The sequence below is a fragment of the Wyeomyia smithii genome, chromosome 2 (assembly GCF_029784165.1).
Source record: "Wyeomyia smithii strain HCP4-BCI-WySm-NY-G18 chromosome 2, ASM2978416v1, whole genome shotgun sequence".
NCBI lineage: Eukaryota > Metazoa > Arthropoda > Insecta > Diptera > Culicidae > Wyeomyia > Wyeomyia smithii.
In genome coordinates this window covers 84,562,074-84,574,968 of record NC_073695.1, presented here as the reverse complement: position 1 = coordinate 84,574,968, position 12,895 = coordinate 84,562,074, and the positions used below count along the sequence as shown (strand labels likewise).

The 12,895-nt window shown below is 38.4% G+C and overlaps 1 protein-coding gene across 7 annotated transcripts in view; it reads left to right on the top strand.

Moving 5' to 3' along the window:
* The window catches only part of LOC129725190 (SCY1-like protein 2), a 331,670-nt gene that overhangs the window by 209,509 nt on the left and 109,266 nt on the right, over positions 1 to 12,895 (top strand). For all 7 annotated transcript variants that reach the window (XR_008728031.1, XM_055680719.1, XM_055680721.1 and 4 more), the window contains exons 8-10: positions 11,517 to 11,647; positions 11,820 to 11,934; positions 12,704 to 12,849. Coding sequence is in view for 6 of the 7 variants with exons in the window: in XM_055680719.1 (XP_055536694.1) it covers positions 11,517 to 11,647; positions 11,820 to 11,934; positions 12,704 to 12,849 (392 nt within the window). In the remaining variant the exon portion in view is untranslated. The remainder of the gene's footprint in view (positions 1 to 11,516; positions 11,648 to 11,819; positions 11,935 to 12,703; positions 12,850 to 12,895) is intronic.

Here is a 12,895-nt window from a genome sequence, read left to right as displayed (position 1 = left end):
GTTGGGTTGCGTATTTGGGGTACAAATAGAGTCGAGTAGTTGTTCAAAAACGTTTGTTCTTTTTTTTTTTTTTTTGACGTAATATGATGATATTTTATATGGCCAAAACACATTTTTTTCATAGGTATTGTGTTGTGGAAGAAATGGAATCTTAATGTTGTTCAAACATCCGTTCTGGTATACATTTTGATTGATAGCCAAACCACTTGGCTTGAACCATGATTTTGAGATGAAAAAGGAAAAAATCCATTTTTGTCCACTCCTCTGGACGGTCTTCCCTTTACCTTCCTGGTGGATTATAGATGAGAATTGCAGGAAATCATACACAACAGAAACCGAAAAATTTTCGCTTTCAAAATGGATTACCGTGTACTTTCTGCCAAAGTTTTTGTGCAGTTCATAGCGAGCTGTACAAAGCGCTTGCTGACTGCTTCTTATTTTGACGTCATTTTGAACACAACTGGGCATGTATGAACAAAACAAAAAATATTGGAAAATCATTTCTCCTTGAGCGTGTTTGTTGTGGTGTAAAAGAGCCTCAGAAAAATTTCAGATTTTTAGTTGTCACCCATTAGTATGGAGTGTAACAAATTTTCTAGAACAAACCATTTTTCACAGTGAGGGATCATTGTTTTGGAAGCAGCCATTATTGTTTTCATCCACAAGAAAAAATATAAACGTATCACCAGCTCAAGTCTTCAGAAACTTTAATGTAGTTTTTCCGTAAGCGAACGGAGAAATGACGAACCTGGCGAGCAATTACTCTGCGGCCTCTTTCCGTTTTGTCAACCATGCGGTTGTGTCTTGGATACCACCTTCTACTTTTTATTTATGTTTATTTTGAAAAGGTTTTTTCTATGATATGTATGCATTTAATTTTGAAATTTACACTAAGGTCTTTTTTTTTACGCGGGGGATGCGAAAATATACCGTTGTAAACCGTCCTGAAATGTTTGAACCCCCTTTGAATATGATAGTGGTCAATCTGGAATCCAAAATGAAATATTGTAAATTTTCTGTATTCACACTGAAAATTGTTAATTTTCTTAAAAACTCATACATGATTACTTTGGCCTTAAAAAATTTAAATTTGGACGTGTTGTCAAAATCTAATGAGGTCTGTACTATGATTACTACGTGAAATAAGACCAGTCATAGTGTTTGTTCTCTCTACAATATCATCAATGGAGGTATATCGAAACATAAACTTTGAGCTTTTTTGATTCCACATATTCGTCTGTTAACACCAACCACAAAATAAGTATTGCTTCAATTAATGGAAACAATAACTCCGGGCGCAATTTTTTAGCTTTCTTCTGGAATTCTCACCAAAGAAAATAATAAAAAATCATTTGATTCGCTGTAGGAGATAAACCAAAGGAATACACAATGGGTTACCATTGCGTTCATTTTCATCACGAAAAAAACAGTAAAATTAATTAAATGCACTCAACGCCTACTACATTATTGAACAACTTTTTCCCAAATCTTTATTTTAGAAGTTCAAATTGTGAGAACCTTTGAATATTATATTATTCTAACTCTTATTCCAATTTCAATCGCCTTGAAAACCATCCCCTCAATGAAAAGTTTCTACAGCAAATTATAACTTCGGCACAGCAACAAGCTTGATCCAATGATTCCATCTACAACTTCAGCAGTAGTACAAACCCGAACAAAACTCTGTGTGTATGGCTGTGGGTAAAAAGCTCCGGATGAAACACCCACTTCGCATAAATATAACAACATTGAATGGATACACTACAATAACCTGCCGCGCTCTGCATGGTCTGGCCTGCAGGCGCACTACAGTCGAGTCACGTCTGCTCGAATTTAGGTGTTAAATTCTATTCGAACCACCTGACAGTTATTTTTAAAACCAGAAAAGGTACACAATGGACGAGTGCGCGGGCGACTTCTAACAATCATTCCTGTGCACTGAGGCAACTGTTTTTTGCTTGCTCTGGTGAAGTTCAACAGTTGAGAATGTTGAATTTATTCCTGTTTTGTTTCGTTCAGTTCCAATTTTATTGTTTCAAGCCCTTTTATATATACATTCCATTGAGCATGAGCAACTTTTTTGAATGCGCGTCGGAAACAATGTCTAGCAACTATTTCACGGAGCGTGAACTAGTCGAAATTACTACGTCATTAGAAGAGGCGTTAACAAATTGTCACTTTGCATGCCACATTCGTGTCGAGCGTGTTCACTACACCCAACTGAGTTTGGTGAATAAACTAAACTAACGACCAAATGTATATCCACTTTGAAGGGAGATTGTGTTCTTTTGGTGTTTTATCATAGTAAAAGTCACAACCTTTCAGTACACGTGGTAATAATAAGCCAAGTAAGAGAAGGTGAAAAATGCACTGAAATGTGAACGAACTTAGTTTTCGTCCGTCGGTGTTAAAATTTTCATTGGCCCCGGAAAGGTCTCAACCAACCTTATATCACTTTTCGTACAGCCTGTCACGCGATGTACCGTGCGTGAGAGTTTATTGAAATTGGAAGGCTGGTTATCGAATAAGAACACAGCCGCAAAGCGAATGAATGACAACTTCAAGCCGCACGCATTTACCTACTTGAAGAGGATAGATACGAAGTGACGTTTCATGAGTTATCCGCATTTGATCGAGATCAATGGAGATTGACAATTGTTTGAAGTGTGCAATTTTGTGTGGTTTTGGCCTTTACGAATACTTTGAGTACCATTATATTAGTTTAGTTCTAAACTAAATTATAATAGTGCTAAACAAATTTTTCCTAGAAGCAATTCTTCAATGAACCTTTGTTAAATCGTTTTCTTTCGGAAAATTTGCTATTATTTAATGATTTTATTACTCGTCCGCAGATACATATTTCGTACTACGACTTATAGTTTTCATCAGAGCATATGTGTATATGCACTGATGTAAACTACAAGTCGTAGTTCGAAATACGTACCTACGGACGGGTAAATTTAATATTTACTTTTGAAGTTGATAGTAGAATTTCATGTAAATTTTTCAATTTTTCGATATTTGATATTATTCTACTAATACGCTCAAAACGAAATTTTCAAAACTTAAAAAAGGCAATTAAAAGCATGTAAATATCTAGCTATAAGTAGACTTTATACCGTTTTGATTCAAACTTCGAACAGTCTCAAACTTCGAATACTTCAGAGTAAAAATCACAATATTATAGCTAGAGTAATCAAAAGTATGATTACTTGGTATATACCATTTCGTTCCTTGGAATTTTCTTTACCCAGTGATGTATTGCTCTTCATTGTAAGACCTTTTCCAGGAAACCAGCAGGCGCTGAAAAAAGTGACAGTCAGTGTTGAGACGGTTTGCATATCTATCTCTTAGTGATTACATTGTAGTGTTCGGAATTTGAATCAGAGCCGAGTCCTAAATTCGTTAATTTCATAAACAAAACATGTTTGAATCTGTATATAGCACTTAATTGCAACAACAATAAAATAACCAACATGTTAAACCTTTAAGATCAACGAGAAAATTCATTTTTTTTTTTAAATCATCGTGTGTAAGAGGTGAACAATTGTTTTCTCAGTTCAAGAGAGAGCAGTTATCGTTAGCTTCTCTGCTGTCGGAGATGGCAAAGTGAGGTAAAGATCATTTTCTCGAATATGGGTTTTCCATGCCAATTTGTTCATTACTCGAGACCTAGTTTTTGGTATCTTCCGTTTCGTTGTTACTTATTCGTACGTTGTAGATTTTTTTTTCGAAAAATGCCGTCAAAATCACCAAAACTGCAGAACACGGGTTAGATTTACTAAAAATTTAGACGGCATTTTTCGAAAGAAAAATCTTCAAGGAACGTTTTACCCCAAATTGCGTGTCTTCTGGTCAAGTAAGTAGTTCTGGTAAGGTACAGTGATAATCCAAATTTTCAGTAAGATCTAATAAGTTTAGCAGGAACTATAGTGATTTTAATGATTTTGACGGTTTTTTGAAAAAAAAAAACCTTCTAGGGCCGTTTTACCCCATTTGGTACACTTGTCTTATACATGACGTTAAAGTTCTTGAGTAGCTCCACAAAACGCCATATTCAGATATTTTCTCTAGCGATGTTGAAAAGAGTAGGATGACCCTGAAAATTGACAGTTTTTTCGTCATGTTACCTCTTTGCCATATTTATTTATTTATTTATTTATTTATTTATTTATTTATTTATTTATTTATTTATTTATTTATTTATTTATTTATTTATTTCTATAATTTATCTGACCGGAGTCTTAATAAATATAACAATGTTTGAGTGTCAAGTTGATAAAATGTTCGTTCTTTTAACTTTCTGCACGAATTTATTCGAATTTATTCATTGAGGTCGAATAGATGTTCAACACGAGTAAAAGTTCTAATACAGGCGGTGATGGGCTCATTATAGCCAAACGATGTACGATGGTATGGGGTTTGCAGAAATCCAATTGAACGCAAAGCGCGTTGTGAAGCTCGAAAGTTCACAAGAGAGAAAAGCTTCGGTGAGTCGATTTCTCCACAGAGCAGTTTGGCTATGAACACTGCTTGATGCAATCTCCGTCGTTGCTCGAGAGTATCAATACCAATTAAACGGCAGCGGTCTGGATACGGTGGTAAACTAGCGGGATCACGCCATGGAAGCTCACGCAATGCAATGCGGACGAATCGTTTCTGGATACGCTCAATCCGCAGGTTCCAAGTTAGCTGGTAGGGAAACCAAACCAGGTTACAATTCTCAATCAGTGGACGTACTAATGAACAGTACAGGGCCTTTAAGCAGTGAGGATCTTTAAAATCACGGCGACTTTACAAATGAAGCCGAGCTGGCGTGTAGCTTTTGAAATCATCGTACTGTGATGCATGTGGAATGTAAGTCTACTGTCAAGTAGAACACCAAGGTCCTTTACATGATCGACCCTCTTCAGTTCCAAACCGTCGATGTGATAGTCGAAGATAATCGGTTTTAGGATACGATGGAAAGTTATAACTTCGCATTTAGAAATACTAACCACGAGCCAGTTCTTTCGACACCAGTAGGAGAAAACATTCAAAAATTCTTGTAAACGGCGGCAGTCTTCAATAGTCCGAACTTCCAAAAACAATTTCAAATCATCTGCATACACCAGCTTGCAGCCGTCACCTAGCAGCAGTGTCACGTCATTGAAAAACAGTGCAAATAACAAGGGCCCCATGTTGCTTCCTTGGGGAACTTCTGACTTGTTGGTGAATTGCGATGATACACTTGAACCGAGTTTTACGCGTAGAACTCTTCCACGAAGATATGAGCTTAGCCATTCAACGAACTGACGGGAAGCACCTAAGCGCGAGATTTTACACAGGAGTATCGTATGGTCCAAACGATCGAAAGCAGCTTTGATATCGGTGTAGATCGCATCTACCTGAGCTTTCTGCTCCATCTGCGAAATACACGATGAAGTGAACTCTAATAAGTTGGTACAAACAGAGCGGCCTGGCATAAATCCATGCTGAGTGGTGGAGATATAGTGCTTAGTGCGAGAAAGCATGTAACCGCTTACTATGATCTCAAACATTTTAGACCCAGCAGAGAGTCTAGTAATGCCACGATAGTTTCGAACGTTTTGCCGGACACCGGATTTAAGGACGGGAAACATCAGCGACTGCTTCCAAACAGCAGGAAACTTTCCTTGAGCAAAAGACTTGTTGAAAATGTAGCATAACGGAACTGCAAGAGTGGTGGCACAACGACTTAAAACAACAGCAGGAATTCCATCAGGACCAGCCGAATAAGACCGTTTCAATTTTTTAGCAGCAGCCAATACCATATCGGTCGTAATTGTAAAGGTGCTTATGTCAACTAAACAGGAGGGAACATCAGATGCCGCTAGTTGAGCTTCGTGGTCAGAAGCAACTCTTTCAGCAAAAACGGAGGCAAAAAACTTTAAGAACAGCTCACATGACTCGTGTTCCGATGTTGCCTCATCACTATCGAAATGTACATTTGTAAGTACGGAAGAGCATTTTCTTTTGGAGTTGACGAAGTTTCAGAAGCTTTTCGGGTTCCTTCGAAGGTCAGTCTGCACCCGTAATACATATGACTTATAAAGTGTGCTATTCAGGTGACGGTACTCATCAGAGTAACGCTTGAAATTACTCTTTGTAAGCGCTGTTCTCAGTCGACGATACCTGCGCTGAGAGCGATTCCGTAGTCGTTTCAGTTCACGCAACCGAAGAGTATCCCAAGCAGGTGAATTAGGACGCTTCACAAGAGGCAAGTTGGAATGCAACCACTCAACAATTATATTGCAGAATCGGTCAGTCAAATCGTCAACGTCAGGGCACGCATACAAGCTTTCCCAGTCGAAGTCCAGTAAATAATTAGTAAGTGTGACAAAATCTGTCCTGCGATAATTCAACGATCTGGAATTTACTTCTTCACGTGCACGAGCAGCGACGCAAGTACAGGTGACAGGCAATGTGATAGCGAGAGGCGGGTGATGTGGATCGACAGGAAATAACGGTGCAATGCTGCGATCAACCAACAGTTGGCCAGTGAACTAGCATGACAGCGTGCTACGGCAATCAATACTCCACCAAAGCTAGATTTGTTACTATTTCGGCAGCTCCGGTCACAGCGAATGAATGATGTACCAAAAAGCTGCAACGAATTGATTCGATCGTCCAGGCCAGTTCCAGTTAAAATGATGATGTCCAAATTGCAGTCACGGGTGGCTAAGAAAATCTCATCAATTTTTGTACGCAGTCCGCGCACGTTCTGATACGCGATTTGGATTCCGCTTTCAATGGTGTCGGTGACGTCGCGCTGCAACACAGCATCATTCAGTGCAAGAGAGTTAAAATTATCAGACAAATACTCGCCTCTGGTGGGAACCCGAAGGTTCCCACCGTCCACTGAAGTACGCAGTAAATCTATATCATATCCGTTCTGGGTCGCCGAAACGAGTTTTTTGGCTGGTCAATAAACTCGCGGAATAGCAAGCCTGCGGGCCACGAAGCTGCATCCAGAGCTCGATCTCTTAACTCAGGATCTAAACCAACTTTGAACGAGACGAAGGACAGTGTGGAGGTATCTTTGTCCTTGGGCACAAGCCGTACAACTTCAACAGAATCGGGAACATCCAAGCAGCGAAAAACAATTTTCTGAATGTCATTATTAGAAGCGAGTGGATTTAATCTCGAAAGATACAGCCAAAATTTATTCGATGCGGCAACCGGAAGAATAGGAGCAACAGAAAGATCACTTAGGTTTATTTCTTTTGTTCCACAGTCAGAAGCGACCTGGATCGGTGGCACACAGTCGTCCCGTCGACGTTTTACGCTGCGTCTTGGCCAAACCGGTGTGTCGCAGAGAGACGGAGTGGCTTGTGGCGGTTTAGGTTTAGTAGCGAAATCGTCAATTTTATTGCTCAATGCCTCAACAACACCACACAGTTGTTGGAACTGCACGGCTAATTCAGACTGTGAGAGAGATTGCGTTTGCGTTTGTATAGTTTCGGTGATGTATATGCTAATGCTGCGGCCTTTGAGCTCATCCCTGCTGGTGGAGCAAATCAACAGAACTTTCCCAGATGCAAATGCTTCTTTCAGTCCGCGAGCATTAATACCACAACACTGCTGGTTAATGTGCAGAAAAGCCTCGCAGAATCCACAACGCAGAGGCTTGAAGTATATATTGTGACATGCGTTTTGAAGTACTCTTAGTGTATAATAATTCCACAAATTTTTTGAAAAATCCATCAAGTTATTGCACTTTTTAGTATTTGGACGTCACATAGACATATCAGTTTCAAGAGCCGATTCACCCCACTTAACCTCAATGAAAAAAATTGAAATTTTGCAAAACTACCTACCTTGAATAGACAAACAAACGCTGAAAATTTCAGCCCAATCGGAGAACATCAAAACAACATGCGGTTGCGGCTCTCACGAACTGGCTCTGAAGATCAAGATGAGCAAAACGAAGACTGCCTATAAGGTACAATAATAAATATGCAGCCTGCGATCATTTTTTTGAATGAGTTTATCAATTTCTCGTGCTTTTTCGTGATATTTATTCGCAAATTGGCCTGTTGAGAAATTTGCATCAGTTGCGTTATTGAACAATTTCGAGTTACATAAATCAAAATCCATGTGGGCTATTCAATTAGGTTACTTGATATGAATAAAAGAAACACTCTTAAAAAAGCATTTGTTAATGCCAACCAAACAAACAACTGTGTCATATAACAGCTTATTAAGTTGTAGTTCAGACGAAATCCGTCTAATAGCAGATTTACAAGCTATAAACCAACAAAATTGTTTGTCGGAAAGTGTGCAGCGTATTCTACGTCAGTTCGTCCCCTTAATGCTAGAACTAGATAACTCCAAAATATACGTTTCGAGAAAAACGAGTTTGAAAATTTGACCTATTCTGGTGATGACGATTCAAATGCCATTTTTAATGGTTCATATTTTATGAAACGCATCAGCCTGAAATGAGGCCGGTTATAACAACGAAAAAATCAACAACAAGCCGAGTTATTTAGTTTTATCACAAAACACACTTGTTTCATGTTGAGATATCTAGTTTTTAATTGATGAATAACACTTTTTCTTGTAATCGTGTTTCAACGAGATTTAGATATGTTATAGAGCTCTTCTTAGTCTTCAAGTAATTTCGAATTTAAGTTTAGAATTTTCACAAATGAACACCTTTTGAACATTTTTTTAATCTCACATAAAATAGTAGAATTTTCTTTGAAATTTATTTTTCGTTGAAACATGACATTATCTCAAAAGTTTTAGTCGAGAAGAAGTCTAGCAATAACGTACGCAGAACGTGCTTTCCCTATAGTATAGCTAATAAAATAGGTTATAGGTCTTGTTTCAAGGTTCTCCGATCGGACTGAAACTTTCAGGGTTTGTTTGTCTATGTAATAGTATAATGTTTTGCATAATATCAGATGCCAATTTTCATGAAAATCGATTCAGTTTACACGAAGTTATGACAATTTTACGTTTTAGCAGTTTTTTGACATCAATTTTTGACGTGCTTTTTTACCCCACTTACCCCTTTTCAAAAAATCTGATATTATGCAAAACATTGTACTATTATATAGATAATCAAACCCTGAAAGTTTCAGTCCGATTGGAGAACCTCGATACAACCTCCCTTGTGAAGGTGGTTGCGGTTCTCGCGAACTGGCTCTTATGTTTTGAAAAAAAAAAATTAATTCCAATATTTTCCAAAATATTCGTATTCGAACAATTTCAAAAGTTTTGTATGAGCATTTCCAATCGAAAAGCTCATAAAAGTTAACTTCTAACGTGCATCTATCTTCAAGTAATTTCAAATTTAAGTTTAGAATGTTCAAAAATGAACACCTTTTGAAGATTTTTTTAATCTCACATAAAATAGTTGAATTTTCTTTGAAATTTATTTTTCTTTGAAACATGACATCTCAAAAGTTTTAGTCGAGAAAAAGTCTAGCAATAACGTACGCATGATGTGCTTTCCCTATAGTATAGTTAATAAAATGCATCTTTAACGTGACTTGGTCTACTATAACAAAATATGGTGACATGGCGTGTCACAACGTGATAGAACGAAACGTTAGGCATAATAGGAGCATAGGTGATTGGTTGTAAATCTATCAAGAGTACACTTATTTCGCCCCTTTCCCCTCTCCCTACAACGCTAATGAGATAGAACTAAACGTTTACCACTAAAATATACACTTTATTCGTAAACCCTAGCACGCGAATTTTCATTCGGTAATACGAAACACTTGCAGATAGTGAAACTGATGTTACAAAAACACGCGCGATAATATTTGTGGATATAAATGTCAGCTTCGTTAATTTTTATGATTATAGCAGTCAATCTACCTTGTTAACCATGAGGATTACGTCTACACGCTTAGAGAAAACCCCTGTTCATGATTATTCATACCTACTGATCAATTCACCATTCTCTACGAGGCCTCCGAAATCTCAGAAGCACATTATTTGTCAAGTAAATAGAATAACGTTGTCCAACGGCTGGTGAACTTTTGTAATAAAGCACCACATATCCTATTTGGGAACGTATGTTTCCTCTTGTAATCAGTGTGGAGGATCACAAACAATTGATAGTTCAGAAGTTCATAATCCCTCCTTGAAACAGGAACCTCTTTGAAAAGCTTTACATAACGATCAAGTTAGAAGCTTCCAAGCTTACAGAATACAAATGTCTACGCCTATGAGAAAATAACAAAAACAAACAATATGCTCAAATTTGCACGGAAATCGGTTTCGTTTTGAATCAACAGGGCAATTTGCTGTAATTTTATATTAAAAAAATCACAGGAGAGTTGTGTGGAAAGCCACGACCGCAAGGTTGAAGTAAAATACTTTTACAAGGAAGATGACCCGGCTGCTTGTGTGTCAGTCGTTTATCAAAACTAGACGGCTCATGTGTTGTCAAAACGAGTCAACTTTTCATTGAATGCATTTACTAGTGCCCGCTATCGCACAGAGACTGCATTTCACTAAAGTACCTCACTGCTATCGATACTGATACCCGCTGCAACTGCTACGCTATCTGTAGCCATGCCACAGTTGTGGCCACTATACGCAGTCATTGGTATCCGCTGTCTCTGCATCAGGTGCCATCGATGCTGAGATCCGCTCATCCATTGCTATGTCACAGCTGTGGCCGCTATCGCTGGTATCCACTGCACTGCTACTGCTGCTGCTAAGGGAGGACTGCTGTTGTCGCTATCTGAAACTATTATGAGCGGATTCAGCTCTTATATAGGCCAAATAGCATATTTTAAATTGCAAGGTATATGATTCTGTCGACCGTGCTTGGGAAGCACTCATATTATCTGATTGGTCGAATTTTTCGTTTTGATAAGGCTTGACCATTTTCAATAGTACAATTGTTGGAATAATAAAATTACAATTATCTTCATTTGGGAATAATCTTAGAAGATTTGTATCTATTGCTGCAAGAACGAAGGAAATCCATTGAATACGAACCGATTTATTAGCATTTGAAATTGGACATATTTTTCACTTTTTTCGATTTTCGATTTTCATTTCACATCCCTATGTAGTCGAACTTCCTGAGAGAAGTATTCTACTTCAAAAATGGCAAAACATTATAGTATATTACGCTTTTAAAATTCGTTCAAACTAATTTTCAATATTGTAAGAGAAATTTGCTGTGTTCTTATGGTTCAAGATGAAATTGAAATAATGTTGTGTAGTTAACATTTTAACTTTTTAATATTTGAATTTTTCTTAAATATATCTATTCAACATAATCTTTGTACTTGGCTCAGTTAAACATAAATTGTATCGTGTCGTGTCAAATACACTATTTTTAAACTTAAACCTACTCAACATAATCTAAGTACAATATTTCACTTCCAACTAAGCAAGCAAGCATAATTCATCTCATTCCAAATTAGGCTGCCTGCGCGAGAGCCCAACTAATGAAACGAATGCCTAACGAAGCATACCCACAGAAAACTGCCAAATTAAACCATACCGTTATCTTTCAGCTAGACGAGGCGGTACACAACATCCTGCCCCGGATACCAATTCCCCTGCAGGAGGCCACCACCCGATTGCTGAAAAAGTCCCCGGGAGCCAGGCCGACAGCCCAGCTGTTGACACTCATCAAGTACTTTAGGTAGGTCAGGTCGGAGAAGTTTATAGACTTGTCTTTTGCCCCGTTCTTTTCCCGTCGTTCATCAACCACGTTATCAACTTCAAATCAACAGGCGTCGAAAGTACCGCTAAGCTCATTTTCTGCTTTTCCATTCATCCGACAATTCCTTCCCTCCCCGCAATACGATACACAGCGACCCAGCGGTTCAGGCATTGCAATTTCTGGACGTCATCAACATGAAGGATCCCACCCAGAAGACCCATTTCTATCGGAGTACTCTGCGAGAAGTGCTTCCATTCGTCCCACGGGTGAGTTGAAATATATATTGAATTATGCGAGTTAGCTTCAGTGCTACGTGTATAAACAGTACTATCGAAGAGCTATAAAGTATTTTGCGTGTGCCGCTGAAAAAAAAAACTCATCAGCTATTATAACGGATGGCTGCAACCGAGTGTCGAGCTAATTAAAATTAACCGGAACGGCAAATGAACGTGTGTATTACCATGTGATTTATTAATACTTACATCTATCATTTAAACAAAAATCGATACACTGATTCTGATCGATGACGAGGTGCCAAAGAGATAAGCACTCAACCGTCTATTATTTTGTAATGAAAGCCTAGCAATGAGAAAACGATTCCGTTCCAATACGGCTCTGATGAAATTTCAAAGCCCACGATCCGGTGTTGGATGACGAAATTCCTCTTGTTTTTATTCCATCAACTTTTTCGCTTCATTCAGAAGAAAATTTAACGAGCGGAACGCATTTATTCTGCCTTCTTTCCCGGAAAAGGGGAAATCGTTATCCTCTCGGTGTGACCCTTTATTCACGTACTTCTCGCATGGATTGTTCGACTGAATTGTTCCGCTCGCAAAGTTTGCCACAACAATTGATTTTGCGTACGGAAACACGGATACCAGGCTCTATAAAAGTGAGGAAATGGAGAAATCTCGTTTCAGAAATTGTCTCCGTTCACAACAACATGAACTCTAAATAGGATGTTAAAAATTGAATAGGTGACTCAATAACTCTGTTTGCTCTGGTGTCTCTTCCCATATTTTTGTCTTTGGTTAGAAATTATGGTGGCAGCACATCTGGCCTAATTTGCAGCAGGAAATGCGTGCTGATGAAGTGCTAGCCGCGGTACTGCAGCCCGCTCTAACATTGGTCCAAGAATCTTCTAACTCCGAATACGAAGCAATCATTTTACCAACCTTCAAGTAAGTCACCAAGCTTGTGTAGAGTAAAAAGTCACGTACCGCAAGT